The sequence below is a fragment of the Carex rostrata genome, chromosome 15 (assembly GCF_964058835.1).
Source record: "Carex rostrata chromosome 15, lpCarRost1.2, whole genome shotgun sequence".
Classification (NCBI taxonomy): domain Eukaryota; kingdom Viridiplantae; phylum Streptophyta; class Magnoliopsida; order Poales; family Cyperaceae; genus Carex; species Carex rostrata.
The window spans coordinates 5,757,102-5,774,720 of record NC_135932.1 but is presented as its reverse complement, the minus strand read 5'-3'; the positions used below and the strand labels follow the sequence as shown (position 1 = coordinate 5,774,720).

General features: G+C 31.8%; 1 protein-coding gene across 1 annotated transcript; it reads left to right on the top strand.

Moving 5' to 3' along the window:
- The first annotated feature begins 5,765 nt into the window (after positions 1-5,765).
- Positions 5,766-8,035, top strand: LOC144566375 (protein FLOWERING LOCUS T-like). The gene is made up of 4 exons (XM_078316393.1): positions 5,766-6,068; positions 6,624-6,685; positions 6,817-6,857; positions 7,364-8,035. Exons 1-4 carry the CDS (start codon positions 5,772-5,774, stop codon positions 7,591-7,593), a joined length of 630 nt encoding a protein of 209 aa, XP_078172519.1. The 5' UTR covers positions 5,766-5,771; the 3' UTR covers positions 7,594-8,035.
- Positions 8,036-17,619: the final 9,584 nt, after the last annotated feature.

The window sequence follows — 17,619 nt, the reverse complement described above, 5'->3', positions numbered from 1 at the left end:
TTGCAATAAATAATTATATTTAATCATGTACATTACACATATTTTTTATCAAAAGACATTGCAAAAATAATTGTATGGAATATAAAGTACATATGTATGATGAGAATTAAAATTCAGCAACAACAATTTGATAGATTAATCTATTCCGGAATCTTCGGTTGCTACTATCAAAGAACTTTTATCATGGAATATATATTGGAGACACAATTTTTTTTTGTTGAATTAAATTCTCTTTGAATTCTAAATTAATATTTCTCAACCAATATATATTATTCTCTCAATAACAAGAGAGTATGCGTTAGCAATTCTATCTAGAGTTGTAATTTCACGACGGATCCATCTAATCACAATATCATTATCATCTGTATCATCCAAATCACCCACATCATTTACAACTTCTCCATCTCTAAAAATAATTTATATATTAGATGTCCAGAGGGTACAAAAATTATGGTTTATATATCAAACGTATTACAACTAGGATGGCATATAAAAGTGCCAGTGGAAATCATTTGGGGAAATATCAAAACTCCAACAAAATTTCTAACATACTGTAACATTCCGTTACATCGATCCAAGAAAAAAAATTATGTCAATATTATTCTATTTTTAAATTATTTTTATTTATAATATTGAGTATTACTATATAAGTTTGTTTTAATAAAAAAATGTTTCTGAATTAACACAACGGTTAATAAAAAAAAATTATAAGAATGAAATAATAAAATTATAATTTTTGTTTGGTTCTTAAATTACAGATTTGGCCAAATTTATTTTATTCCCTTTATATTGCTTCTAATGATAGCCATTTTTTTAAGATGTTTCAATCAATTCTAAAATTGTATGTTACCAAAAAAAATCATCGGACGGTTCAAATGAGAAGCCTCTAATTAATTCAAAGCATTAAGAAAATGAAATTTGCAAATTTATATTATTCCTTTCAATAGGAGCAATTTCATTTTTCCTTGTTTTTCCAATTAATGCCCCCGTAACCCCATTTAAAATTAGTAACCCTTCCACGCACATCTCTGCCACATCTCTCATAATTCACTCTTTTTCTTTTCACAACCACCGAAGGGTTATTCAAATTCCTCTCTTTTGTGTTAAAAATTAATGCATCAAGCTAATTAAACATTCTATTATTTAATTTGTTGAATAAATTAAATATATTAGGAGATCATAAGTTAGATCTTGTTGGTAGAATCAATTTCGTTATAAATTCTATAAATTTATGAATAAGTATTACTTAATTAAAATCTGAAAATTTAGTTCTTTAAAGATATTAAAATCCGTAATTATTCTCTTTTTTTGTATCTATTCAATTGCAATCATATAATTTGTTTCAACTTTTGCCTTTCATCCAGTAATCAAGATCTGATTTCAAAATCGGAATATGATGTATATATACTTTTGTAGTTGATTACTTCAAATAGAAATTGCCTAAACTCACTAATTGTGTTAGTATAATAATTTCATATTCGGTTTGTTTATTGGAATAAAACAAATAAACTATTTTGATCTATATATATATAGAGTTAGGCTGGGGTGCTATGGATAGCATAGTGGCCTCTATGCTACGGCTCAATATTCGAGTTTTCAAAATCCAAACGGTTGATCCGAACCGTTCATCTTATTCTCCATATTAATATCTGCTTGGAGACCAAATTTTATAATTTTCTGAATTTTTTTACTATTTATTAAGCCACTTTGAAAATCGCTAATCCAACGGTTTTACTGTTTTGTGCAGCCACCATTGGATCAACAATTTTGTAAAATACTTAATAAATAGTAAAAAAATTCAGAAAAATGTAAAATTTGGTCTCCAATCAGATATTAATATGGAGAATAAGATGAACGGTTCGGATCGACCGTTTGGATTTTGAAAACTCAAATATTGAGCCGTAGCATAGAGGCCACTATGCTATCCATAGCACCCCAGCCTAACTCTATATATATATATATATATATATACACACAAGATGATATCTAATACACTATCTTCTTATAAAAGATTTTGCCTGTGCATTATAACGGTGACATATTATAAGATTGAACATTAGAAAAGCAAATAATAAATAGAAAATCAAAGACAATAACAAATAACTGTTTTAATTCAACAATTTTTTGTGCGTATAAGTGCATACACAATTTTTTCTATTTTGTTCAAATTATTTTAAGAAAAATATATATACTAAATTCGAAATTAAATTGAAACTAATAATTGTTTTGTTTCTTCCTAATAAATAAACTATTAGGATCGGTTTTTACAAACAACTGATCATGATAGTTATACTATAAGGATCGGTTGTTTGTAAACAACTGATCTTGATACTATCAGAATCGGTTCTTTACAAACAACCGATCCTGATAGTTATACTATCAGGATCGGTTTTTTCGAAACAACCGATCCTGATAACTTCCTAGGGTTCTTATTTTCATTCCGCGCCTTTCATTTTCAACTTAACGAAAATCAAACCCGCCTCTCAACTCCTCCGACGTCTCTCTCTCTCTGTCTCCGGCGCCTCTCAACTTAGTGATCTCTGTCTCGATCATGTCAAAAAAAGGTAATTTTACCAGGTTTGTATTTTATAATCCTCCTTTTTTTTTTTCCAATAGCTTATTTATTTCCTTCTTGCGCTTCTTATTTATTCCCCTCCTTTTCTTCGCCTACTTTCCTCATTTTTCTACCAATACGACTTCTCCTCCCAACCAAATTGGTACGTAGCGGGCTAGCAACAAGTTGAGCTGGTAAAATTATTCACTGCTGGTTCTATTATTGATAGATTTATTTTCACCTTTTTTAGTTACTTTTTTATTACAAATTAGTCATGGTAATTTCTCAAGTATGGACTAATATTTACGTAGCCAAAAATAGGGTACTGGGACAATCGGGAATCAACAAACTTGGATATAGTTCATTGGTTTTGAGCTCCAATAAATTAATGGTAAATAAAAAAAAAAATTATGTTGGCTAGCAAATATATATGGAAGCTGGCCAAATAATTTTTTATTTTTTTTAGATCCAATATAACATCAGGATCAGTTGTTTGTAAACAACTGATCCTGATAGTAACTATCAGGATCAGTTGCTTACAAACAACCGATCCTGATAGTACTATCAGGATCGGTTATTTAACCGATCCAGATTAGTGTAGTATCAGTATCGCCTTCATCAGGATCGGTTGTATTCCGATACTAATATGCGTATATAACCGATCCTGATTCCATATTTTCCACTAGTGAATGCAACAAATATAAATATAATTTTAAATTTTAATTATCTGTATTCAAATAATATATAAATATTAAATAAAAATTTATGAATTTGGGTATTTTCTAATAATATTTATATATATTTTTGATAAATAATGGTATTAACAATGGATATCCGATCTGTATCCGTTTTATATCCGATCCATATCTGTATCCGAAAAATAAAAATGAATATAAAAATGATTTTACACTATCCCATTTGTATCCGATCCATTTGCACAACTGCATACTTAAGAGTGATGTTGGCTTTGAACAAAGAAATTAAACCCAAAACTCCGAGATCTTTGACACAGTTCTAAGTATTTTCCATGGTTTTTTTTTTATTGGTGATTTAGGCCAAAATAAAAAGATTTCATTGATGATTTGAAGGGGGTGAAAACGGTAAGAATAATATCCGATCTATATTGGAAAATTTAGATGTGAATATTCGTTATCTGAATATTCGTGTGGATATAGATACATATATAGTTTTACATTCTAATTATTTCATATCCGAATAATAAATATATACCATATAGTTTAATATTTACAATGAAAAATTATGTTATTCACCATTACAATTATAATTAGATACATATTATGAACTTTAGTATTTTTTAATAATATTTTTATATTTGTATTCATATCCGAAAAATTAAAAAGGAATATGAATATATATAATTTTACCACTATCCGCTCCGTATATCTGCTTCGATTAACTTTAGTTGTCTTTTTTTTTTTTTTTAAAAAGAAAACTTTGCAGAGGTTACGAAGTGGCGAGTAGGACTCGAACTGTCGACCTTTCGATATCCAGCCGAAGTCCCAAGATTTTTTCCTAACTAACATTGTTATCGCCCCATTCTCCATGGACAATATTGTCATCTGTTAATATAATTCAAGAGTGATACCCCATTAATTGGTAGGCAACCACAGCACAAATTTTATGGATGTCAATGAAATTAACCCATATACTTGTTTCCCCTTTCTATATGCCTATATATTTATCGTGCTCATATCGTATTTGGTACAGTGGGTATCAATATATAAGAAGTTTACTTCATCTGTTAGCCGCTAACCCTTAAAAAAAAGAATTTTATTTCATTAGCTTATCACATATATAAGAGTACATGCAAGAAAATATATTAATGTTATTTATTGGATAAGGTACGGGCCGGGTGAAAGCTATTAATTATACCCGTTACCCTATAAAGTTTCTGATAAATATAAAATCATATATAAATGATACGTTTTGTTCGTTCTATTTAACTGTCTAATATTTATTATCATAATGAGATTGATTTATACAATATTTTATATATTTGTATTTAATTAGCAATTTATGACAAGATTGACTTATAAAATATTTTATATAGTTTTATTGAATTAGTAATCTGTTATTTTTTTTAAAATAATGGAATCAATATTTATATAATTTTTATATTTCATGATATTATGTACATGATGTGCTTAAAAATACATATATTTGTTTGTGATATTTTTTTGTTTATATAAATTTATTTATTTGATAATTATCCGTTATGCGTTAACCTTCACGAGTTTGCATGGTAAGGCACAAGAATATTAATGTTGAGTGAATTAAAATAAGCTATAAATAAAATTAATTTTAAATAAATATAAAAATTTCTTCATCCGTACCGTAGTCATTATCACCTTAACCATAATATCATAAATGATGGTTAGCAAGCCTTTTCTTTTAAAGCACCTGGCTGCAGGCTGCAGGCTGCAGCTAGCCGCACTTTTGAGCTCTTATCGCCTCAAAACCTGAATTCGGATCCTCTGAGATATCTCATATTTGCGTGACTTTTTGGAAAATCTCAACCGTTGTAATACGTTCTGCGCGAATCTCAAAGCTTAAATTATACTGGCCCCTACGTCAGCCCCGAATAGGCACCGGACACGTTGGTCACACAAAATATGAGATATCTCAGAGGATACGCACTCATATCATAAGTCATGACACTTTGTTAAAAAAAAAAAAAAAAAAAAAGATAGAGAGAAAAAGCAGAGAGATATATGGAAAAAGGAAGGAGAATAGAAGATAGGCATGATAGGATTCAAGTCCCTACAAGCCCACAATAGTACAGTCCCATCTTTTGTAGTCCACGTGAACAACTATACCTTCTATTATTCTTGCTTGCACAATTAGCATCAGACTCCTCTCTTTTCTTATCTTTTTTGAAAGAAAGAATCCGACTCCTCATATCTAAATCTCACACCCCCCTCCCCCTCTGCCTCTCTTTCTTCAAGTGAGTCAAAAAGGTAGTTGTCTTTTTTACCTATGAATGTAACGACTATCATAATCTTTTAAAGAGAAACAAGAGATTTAGAGAATAAGTCAGCATGTCACAGTTAGATTTTATTCACCACCCATTGACCACTACGTACCCCGTGAGATATACATTTTAAGTGATAGCAACAGTTAATAATAATATATTACCTAAAGTTCGATTCTAATACCCCTCTTAAGAGAGAAACCAAGAGAGCTCTAACCCATTGTGATGCATATAAATAGCAACTTACCTATAGCCTTGTATATCCATCAATTCAACAGCACATATACTCACAAAGCCCTAGCTCTCTCTCTTCTCTCCCTACTCCTGAAAATGTCAAGGGACCCACTTGTAGTTGGTCAAGTTGTAGGTGATGTATTGGATCCCTTCACCAAGGCTGCATCACTTAGGGTTATATACAATGGCAGGGATCTGACTAATGGGTCAGAGCTCAAGCCGTCTCAAGTAGCGAGCGAGCCTCACATTGAGATTGGAGGTCGCGATTCAAGGAATCTGTATACTCTTGTAAGTATCCATTTCCTTGGATACTTTGCTAATTTGATGGTATTTATGCTGCGTCATGAGCAATGCATGAGATGTATCATAGCTAGCTAGATATTTGCATTACGTACAAATCTATCAATGCATGACATTTTAACGCTGAGATATGGTACTAAATGATTAGCACGTCATAGAGTTGCACCTAATTGGGGCTCCTTAACGTGTTTTGTTTGATATGAGAGGATGATCAGGAAAAAATTTGTGATAATAAAAGGAAAAGTTGAAAATGAAATGAAGGCAGCGTGCAAAATACAAGGGATAACCAGGAGCACCTATAAAGACTTTTTCATTAATTTGAGAGATTTGTTGCTTGAGGCCTTATTTTTGTTTCTCTATAAAGGTTCTTTATTAATAAATGAGCAAGTGCCTTGATTGCGGTAACTAATCTTGGGTTTTTGGTTTGGTTATGCTAAACAAGAAAATTATAAAAGTTTATTTTTGCATGTGTTCAGAAGACCGAAGCCTAATCTCGTGTAGTCATGTAAAAAAAAATAGCTTATCTGATACTGTGGTAAATAGGTAATGGTGGACCCGGACTCGCCAAGCCCAAGCAACCCGACTAAACGAGAATACCTCCACTGGTAATTTCTTATATTAAGATGCTACATTGTATTCAAATTTTCAATCTCCTATATATATTCCCTCCAAACTTTTGATTAAAGAGAATAATAGAAACCCTACTAACTTTTCTCCTCTCATTTGGATGATATAGGTTGGTCACAGATATTCCAGAAACAGCAAATGCTAGCTATGGTGAGAAGAATATCCTCAAGCCTCCTCACTGCCGCTCATTTTAATTTCCGTATCAACAAAGCGTCTTCATATCTTATTAAAAAAAATAATATGTACTCCAACCATGCATCAATTCCTAATAGAAAGTGATCACCAGTTAAAGCACCAAGTTAATTAGAGGATCTAGCTTTAAAAGCCTTGATTACAAACAAAGAAAATTGAAGTCTCATATAATATATTTTTTTTGAAAAGTCCCATATAATAAAAATTAAGCATACAAAGATTAATCACACAGCTTACTGAGTAAAATGATATTGCTTATTTTTTGGCTCACAAGCCCATAAAACTTTTAATATTTCTTTTGTCACAAGACAATCGAACTATCCTCTTGTGTACAACGTCTAACTCTCTCTCGTAGTTTGTTTATTTATTTTTATTTGTTAAAAGTAAAGTTCCTACTTATACAGCACAGACGATCAACCTTATATATACTCAACAATATTATTTTTTTCACTGACATGAATTAGGGAACGAAGTTGTGAGCTATGAATGCCCAAAACCAACAGCTGGGATACACCGTTTTGTCTTTGTGTTGTTTCGCCAGACCGTCAGGCAGACTATTTACGCACCTGGTTGGAGACAAAATTTCAACACAAGGGACTTTTCTGAGCTATACAAGCTAGGTCAGCCCGTTGCAGCCGTTTTCTTCAACTGCCAGAGGGAGAACGGTTGCGGGGGCAGGAGGTACATTAGATGACAGACACGGTGCCAAATTCTACAATAAATATTAATAATTGTCCAAGGTCTAAGGATGACTAACTGGATTCTGGGATAAGGATAAATATGATTACATATCTGTATAAGTGTAATATGAATTCTTCCTGGGTCAGCATCCGATGTAACAAGGGAATGAAGGGATCATATATAGAATGTTTCTTTTCTGTCTCTCTTCCATTTCTTTAAATCAAAAGGCAAAATGCCTTAGTTTCTTTTCCTTCCTTTCTTTTATTCAAGGGTGTCTATGTGCTTTATGTGGGATGTATGCAACCTCAAATATAACTTGTGTACCAGCATTTAACTTGAGATGCCAAAAGTCGTCAGTTATTATAAGGCTTTTAGTTTTAATTTTATATCTGGTATTTCAAATAATTTCTATGTAACAGTAACTATTTTAACTGGCCATGATCGATCGATGTCAATGTCACAAGTTGTTGATTAATTACCCTTTCTTTTTGGTTTTTCGTTTTTTTCTTACAATTTTTTTTTGGTTGGTGTGAGGAAAGGCAATGTAATCCTTAGTATGAACAAATTACCATAATCTTATGATATTTCAGTGAATTGAGTACTATCTGTTATGTAAGAACGCATCGGATTTCATACAGCATACTTATAATAGTAAATAAACAACATTTTATACTGATCAGTACTAACGGTTATACCAACTTATTACAACTCATTAACCTAATTAAAGAAAAGTTATGAGAAAATCACAGATATAAAATAAAATTGCAGTTCCATCAAATCGTTCAAAATATTATACCCCATGAGTATTTGATGCTGCCAAAAACCAAACCAAATTTTTATTTCACAAAAGCTAAGAATCTTATTACAGAAAGAAAGAAAGAGAAAAATAATACAAGAAGACAAATTTAAGCGGTATATTCCAAAAAAGAAAAAAAGACCAACATGTTCCATATCTAATTTTGTATATCAGAATTTCCACTTTGCAGATCCTCTTTTGCAGTTCCATTTCTCACTGAAACTTCATAATACCTTCAATTGAATTGTGTTTTCATTCTTAAGATGAAAGAAACAAAAACACATCCCAAAATAATATCATGTGATATTAAAAATAATAAATATATAAGTAACTACTTAACTGAAATTGTGTAGGTTTGCTCCTCAATATGTACCATATTGTTCAGGCTCCATATATATTTTCCTTGATTAATTTTTATCATTTTAAATAACACCTATATGCCAGTGAGTATCCTCTGATAACTCAATTTTTTAATTTATCCTGGGTTTTTATTCAATACGTGGCATATTCGAAATTCACCAGGCAATATCAATAGTAAATGAGCAACTGCTTTAAGATTTGTGTTTTAATAATCTAAACTGTTCAGATTCACAGATCAACTGATCGAAGTTTGAGATACCTCGGAGGATATGAATTCGGTAAATACATGATATAAGGTTACATTTTACCCAATTTAAATGTGCTCCATACTCATTAAGATGTATTAAATAGAGCCTTTTAATTACCAGACATTGATCGATCTTTTAGGGTCCTAGTGCTAATCACATTTGATGAGATGAAAAAAAAAACATCAAATCTCATCGGCATTTAACAAGTATATAGGTATGCACAAATACATATGATCATGTTAGATTGTGGAGTAAGACGTGAAGTAAGGGTTTAACTCTCCACATAAGCTGTCAAACAAGAAATAAAACAGAAAAAGTAAAGTAAATTAAGATCTGAGTTATGACAGAGTAAATTCATTCGTCTAGAGTAAGTTAATTCACCCCTCTAGACAAATTAACCTACTCCGTTTATAAAATCCTTTGTCAAAGAATTAAGCTATAATTAAGTTTTTTTTATTTTTCTCTCCTTATTAGCCAATAATTAAAGCTATAATTAAGGAACAAGTTCCAACTAAATAATTAAGAATTAATAACTTTAGCCAACTTAGCTTGGAGTAAGTGATTTAATACTCTTAATTTTAAGTAGCAATCAAAACGTGATATATGCATGCCGTAGGCATCGAGGGTGTGACTTCATCAGATATGTGTGTGTACATACAACTAAAAGAAACTTTGTTAAAATCTCGGGGAAATTTTTTTTTATGGCACTCCAAAACATGAAATTTAGAAATTTGCCACTCCAAAATCTTAAATTAGCTAATTGCCACTCCAAAATCATTATATTTAGAAAATTGCCATAATTATACATATAATTAAGATATTTGATTAAATTTTTTCTGAAAATTCAACAAATTTCAATAGTGACCAAAATACCCCCACTTCATCTTTGTCCCTGCCTGACTCGGAGCTCTCTTCTCGCGGCTTCTCTATCAACTACTCTCCAACCAACCTTGATCCCACTGAACAGCCCTTGTGACCTTCTGTTGGTCTTATTTCCTTAACAATGAAACTGAGAATGTAAAGGAAAAATAACAAGAATGGGGTTGAACCTTTGAGCTTTTTTCAAATTTGTCACTAATCCCTGTACTGGTATGTATCAGCTGGTATAAAATATTAATTGACCAATAATATCAGAGTTTGTAATTTCTGAACCTTGCATAGAGGATTGTTTCCAAAATTAACTCTCCCAGAAACATGAACAATGATATTTTCGACAAAACCATAATAGCAATGCTTGTTGTATATAAAAAAGATTAAGAAACAAGTTTTGTCTGTTGGCGTCTCTGAGGTTTTATTAGGGGTGTGTGACAGTGATGATGCTTCCTTTCTTCGATCTCACAACAAAAGCATATTTAACAATCCAAGAGCCCAAGACAAAGAGAGCGAGAAATTTTAACGAAATCCCTTGAGAAAGTATAATAAAATTCGATTGTGCCGTCGCTGTGAAGAGAGATTGAGGGCAAGGAGCACGGAAACTTGATCAGAGAAAAAAAAGAAGAGGATCTAGTATGGTGTCGGAGAAAAAGGAAGAGAGAGAGAGAGATAGTGCATCGCTGTGAAGAGAGAAACGAGAGAGGTATCGCTGTGAAATTGAAGGGTATCGCTCGACGGAGAAGGATCTAAGAGGAGACTGGAGAGACCAGTTGGATTTAAGGGGTCCAATTGAAGGATAATTTTGAAAATATCAAAATACGTTTTATTATATAATACTTTTAAGCAAATTTTAATGAAATATTTGAATTATATGTACAATTATGACAATTTGCTAAATATAATGATTTTGGAGTGATAATTAGCTAATTTAAAGTTTTTGGGTGGCAAATTTCTAAATTTCATATTTTGGAGTGGCATAAAAAAAAAATTTCTCTAAAATTTTCTAGCACTTAGTCAAAGCCATGTCAACCAATGAGTCACAAGTGTGCATTTTGTTAGCAGGCTTTTCATCGAGCAGGTTCATGCATGTTGCTTTTACATGCTTCAACATTGGTAACACATGCATGCATGTCAACCTTGGATGTGCTTACATGCACATCCCATCAAGTATCAGTGCTCCATTATTGTTTGCTCGAGGATCTATGAATTTCTTGCTTCCAAACTGGCGTCCATGTGTTGGTTATAGTATTAGTATACGAAATAGTCTCTCTTCTGCTGATGCTCTTGCAGTGCTATCATGTCGCATTTTTTAATCTTTGCATTCATATAACTAGAACTGGCAAGGTATTAAGTCTCCTTAAGACTTAATCCGCTTTCTTTAGCTTCCTTAGTCACTTAATCTTACCGAACACCGATTCCTTAGCACGGATTAAGAACATCTCCTTTAGCTTTCTTTTATTTGAATCTTAATTCTCTGTCCGGATCTTAAAGCATCTCTACCCTTTCTTTTAGCCTTCTTAGCATTCACTCACGGATTAAGACTATCAAACATCGGTTCCTTAGCGCTCCTTAAACTCTTAATCCTTTGTTACCGAACGACCCCTTTGATATTTAGTTTCTGTTCCTTTTGAGGCCATTAGCTAGCTATATTGGTCATGAAATTAGTTTCCTACAAAATTGGAATTGCGGCCGACATGATACGAGCAGCTACAACGAAAAGTAGGAACAAAGCGAGAAGCTATATGTCAAATTGGAAGATGTAATAAGCCCAATTAATCTACCGTGATCAGAAAACTTATCATGCATTTCATCAAGCACCTTCTTGCATAGCATCTCCACCACAAAGACCGTAAAAATTAACAAGAGCATTGTTCCAAAATAACCAGTTATAAATATGAAGCACTATGAACTTTTGGTGCTTCGAACGTATGAAGCAAATGCTGAATTGGGCTTATCAAACGTGTACTTGTTTTATAAGGCTTTACATATTGGGCTCGATTAGTTACATTGCTAGGCCTAAAGTTTGGAAATAATTGGAGGAGGCCCAATTTAATTTTTCGGTCCTATCTTTTAGAAGACGCACCGGTGTTTGTTACATATAGAATAAACATCAACTTTGATTTTGGTGGCTCATATATTTTGGTGTATAGCCTCTTTTTACTTTCGCCTCATTATGTATTAATTATTATTTTTCTTTAAGTTATAATAAAATGTTTGGTACATAATTACTTAACTAGTGTTATTCATTGGATTAATGAAATCCTTTTTTTTTTTTAATGTAGAACAATTGCCATCTTGTTATATATACATAGAGCAAGAAAATTGGAATTAGTTCTAGCTAGGCAAATCATTAAATCATCTATAAATTCATACAATGTACAATGGTGATGGGCATCTTCAAATACACAATCAAATATCGTTCTCCAACTTGTATACTTTGCAAAGAATACATCAATCCATAAAATTTATATATTTATTTTCAAAGTTCAAAAAGTCAATTCAAAAGTTCAACATAATCTTCATATGAAGAGTAGAATTAGGTTGTTTCTAAGTTCACCAAGTTTCTTTGTGAACTCAACTCTAAAATTTATCAAATTGATTTCAAATAACAAATTCAAAATATTGAAATTCTTTTACCTCACAAGTAATGCGTCTACATGCGAAAATTTTAAAGTTTTAAATTAATTTTGTATAGAGTCAAATTTAGTACCAGTTTAGTAATGGATCCGTAAGATTAAATTTTATATTTTTTGTAATATTATCTGTAAGACCCCCGTACCAGTTTTGTACCCAGACCCATTAGCAGTTAGACCCGCTTACTGACAACTATCCGGATCCGCAATTTCTATCTCCTAATCAGGGTCAGGTCTCAAATTGTGTCCCATGAGCCTTCTCGTGCATGTATTGCAGAATTTTAACCACAATCTGCTTTCTTCTATGATCTTATCCGCCAGTACACGCGACTGAGTAATTCGTCCCCAGAATTTTTTTTTCGTTTCGCCTCTTCCATATATACCAGCAAGCACATAAGAAAAGCAAACTCCATTCCTTGTATCTTTGCCCCTTTTTTAGATTCCAGCTACACATCTTCAACTGTTGAGGCCGGTACCATTACTCTATAGCCAAGTAGAATGGCAAATTGAGCACGTACTGCAGGGGCAGCATGTTCAGGAGCAGTACCAGCAAAAATAGCAGAACAAGCTATGTTAAATTAGGAGATCAATCGGGATAAGTTCAAGTATCTTGGTTGAAATTAGAATTCGGACAAGGATATACTGGCTGAACAAAGCAATAGCCCTGCTATTTTAGTTGCAGTCTTTTTTATGTCCTAAAAAGGTTGTTTGTTTACAGATTTGCTTAGTTTACTATTTGAACTAGTTATAATTGAAACTTTTTAATTTAAATTAAGGGTGCAAACGGATTGGGTACGGATCGGATATTAGACGGATACACATACGAATTAGATATTAACCAAATATAGATACGGATATCTGCTTTTTATAATAGTAAATAACATAATTTTTTTTAATAATATATATTAAACTATATAGTATATATCTACTATTTGAATACGGATAATTGTAATTTAAAACCATATCCGTATCAGTATCCATATCGGATATCCGTATCAAATTTTCGGATATGAATTTGGAAATAATCGGATAATATCTGATCCGTTTGCACCCCTAATTTAAATGCATACCTACCGGTTTTGCATCAAACAAAAGACTAAAATTTCACACCATACATGGACAGCATCAGGGCACATAAAATATCAGACACAACGCCTGCTGGCACATCCGACATCCCATCTATACCCATGTTCCTTTTCTGTAATACATCTTGCTTGACTGGGAAAAATGGTACGGCGGAGCCGGTTCCGTCATGGAACGGTACGGTTATAGCACGGAACGGTACAGCACACGTGTTAGTTATGTGTCGTGATTCACGTATTCCGTGCCATGATCATTCGCGTACCGTGATCATGTTTTGAAACTTTGGCACAGCACGACACGTCATGGTACGGCACGTAGTCACGTGTAATTAGAACCATTAGATATTAATTAAATGGTAAATCTTGAATAAACTAACTTAAATTATGATTACAGTACAGCATGAGACCAAAGTCATGACGTATTAGTTACGGCACGGCACGTTTTCCCACTCTACATCTTGAGTCAGGATTTTTCATTTTTTTTCGCAGCAGCAGATATCTGAAAATTCTGACTGTTGGTGGGGCTGGAAAATAATGATTTTCAACACATCCTAAAAAATAGTAAAAATATTAAAAAAAAAACTAAAATCCAGTTTCCAAACGTAGATATCAAGGTGAGCTTTTAGATTAATTTTTTGAAGTTCGAAAATATATACATGAATCAATAGTACGGCTGTACGTGCAGATCCTCTGCTTGCAAAGTACCATAAACTCACTCAAATAAAAATAATAATCTTCCCGCAAATATCTTTTTTTTTCTCCAAACTTAGAATCTGTTAATTAGATCATTGTAAACATTAGAATCTGTTATGGTACTTTGCAAACAAGCAATATATTGTTTTGTTCGCTAATATGTTTACAATACAATACAAGCAATATATATTTTTTATTTTACCTTTTTCATTATTTAATAATTCGCGCAGGGCACAAGTATGAGCAATCTTAATTTCCCCAGAAAAAAAGAAGAAGAAGATAAGAAGATACCATTACTATACCTCTACAAATTCCAATCACCCAACCAAAACAATTTTCCTCATATGCAAATGACATTAAAAAATTATATAAATAAATAATAGGCAACTAGCTAAGTTTCCTTCAAATAGGTTCAACTTATCAAGAAAATGACACAAGGTCTGACTGCATAATTAAAAAAAAAATTTAGTCTTTTATTTTATTTCCTTGAAATAAAGAAATAGTGTTGTTGGAGAAGCAGCTCCAGTTGCTTGAACCGGGTAGTAACAACTCCAGAATTTCAATTTATCCTACGGATCAAGCATCTGTATCTAGTGTGGAAAATACATGTCCTACCGTGCTGTGACTTTAGTTTCGTGCCGTGTCGTACCGTGATCAAGTTAATTTTTCACGTGTCGTATCGTACCGTAACTAAAATGTCAAGGGATGGTCACGACACGCGAATGGTCACGCCGTATCCAAACGTGACACATGTGACCATATTAGCATAATTTAAGTTACTTTATTTAAGATTTACCATTTAATCAAGATCGAATGGTCCTAATTAGTAATTACACGTGACTACGTGCTATGCCGTAATGTGACTAGATATTCCAAGTGACGTGTCGTGTTAATTTTTTCAAAGATGGTAACAACATGTGAGTAGTCATAATATAGAACACACAAGTCACGGCATGTAACCAACACACATACCGTAACCGTATAGTTTCGTCACTGAATAAGATCATACCTGACCAAATAAGATCATACCCGCAAGGCTGCAAATTGCAAAAGATTCCAACCCGATCCATATATATCCATTACTAAAGGACCAACAATTTCTCTAGTACTTTTAAAATTAAATAATAACTAAAGCAATGTCAAATCCTGGAGATAGCAAGGAACACTAATGGCCCACAATATTATCGGGTCTGGTTTTGGGTTTTGGAATTTTTTGTCAGACCCAATACAGAAGCTTCTAGTAACACAACTCTTCTATATTTCAACTTATCAAGGTGGTCTTCATTCTCTGTTCCTTTTTGCAAATTTAAAAAATTGAAACTTTTCTCCCAAATCCTAAGCATTTTCTAGAAGTTAGTTGTTTGCTTCAAAGCAACAAAAGTAACAAACAAAACCGTCTCATATCATATATATCTCTATTATATTATTAAGCATGTTGGGTGTCCGATCCACCAACAGCTACGATTGAAAGATGAAACTTTGAATTTGATCTCAACCCTTCAATTACATAATTTGTCTTCTTTTGATTAAATGCATATATTTTATGTATAGAAGTCTAAATTTAGTTAAAAACATACCCACCACATGTGCTCCCACACGATACATTACAATTAAAATTAAACAAATTCTGAATTTTATGTATGTTTCCATATTTTTCTTCTTCAATTGAGAAGACTTCACCTTTCATTTTCTTATTTTTTTGTTTCCTTACTTCTTCATCGTTTCTATACGGATCACAATAGAAATCAATTTTTTTTTATTTTCTTATTTCTCTTTCTTTGTTTCTATACATATTGGTGTGAGCAATTTAGAATATATTTCCAATATATAATATATCAGTGTGTGTGTGTGTGTATGTATTCTAAATTGGAAACAAAGAAGAAGAAGAATATAAATTGGAATCAAATAAAAATATAAATTGGAACATGTGTGTGAATATATATTTCTCTTGTAATATGTGTGTCCCAGACATACAAACAATAACACTTTTTATTTATGTTTTTTGATATCATATTATATGTTGATATTGAATTGTTGTATGATATTTGATATTAGATTTGAATCGAGCTATTATTTGATGTCATTTGTACTTAAAAATAAAGAATCATCACATCATCAAATTGTTATCAGAGATCACAATTAAAGTTAATTAAAAATACATAATTATATAAATTTTCTATTAACATGTGTTTTAATTTTTAAATAATTATTATTTTCATTGATATATTTGTTTCTTATAATATGTCCCGTTGCAACGCACGGGTATGATACTAGTATATATATATATATATATATATATATATATATATAGGGTCTGTCTAAATTGCTGCTGGCAGCATTTCAGCAGAGGTGCTGCCGGGGCTATATTTAGCCGTGTGATGTCCAAACAACAAATCCAAACCGTTAGATGTTTAATCTATATTATAATATACTTGGAGACCAAATTTTACATTTTTTGGAATTTTTTTACTATATATTAAGCTGGTTTGAAAACCGCTGATTTCAGTAAATTTCTGCAGCATTGAAATCAGCAGTTTTCAAACTAGCTTAATATATAGTAAAAAAATTTCCAAAAAATGTAAAATTTGGTCTCCAAGTAGATTATAATATAGATTAAACATCTAACGGTTTGGATTTGTTATTTGAACATCACAAGACAGAAATGCTGCTGGCAGCAAATTAGCTATATATATATGCGGTTTGTCTACTAGAATTTAATTCTTAGTATTTTCAGATTCTTCAATTTTACTTCATGAATAATCCCAAGGTAAATTATTTGTCCTTCTCCTTTTATTTTTCATTTGACTAAATATATAAAAAAAAAATAGAAGTAAAAAAGCTATTCTACCCACTTGGTAGATCTTGGGTATAATTTAAAAAAGATACAACCAACCAAATAAAAGGTCATACTATACAAATATTAGTCGATTAGATATATTTTTCTCCTGAATTATTATGAAATTGACATTGTAGGATTCTATATTGTCAAATGAAATTTTAACAATTATAAAACAATGTGTTTTTTTTTTTTTTTTTTTTTTTTGGTATCAGAATTCTAACAATTTGCGCTTGTGTTCTCACTTCTCAATAGGGACGTCCTTTATTTTGGTTTTTCAAATGTGGTGCAAATGGTACGTAATAATTAATATCTTCATTGAAACTATTTTACTTTTTTCTGTACATTATTTTCCTTGAACGAGAAATTTCTTTTTGCGTTTCTCATTTGATAAATGGAAGTGAACAATTAATATGGGAACCAAATCTCATGTTCCCTGTGGAAGAAAATTCATGCTCCTAAAGTCACAACCGGTGGGACCGGATTGGATTTAAAACAAAACTATATTCAATATTTAA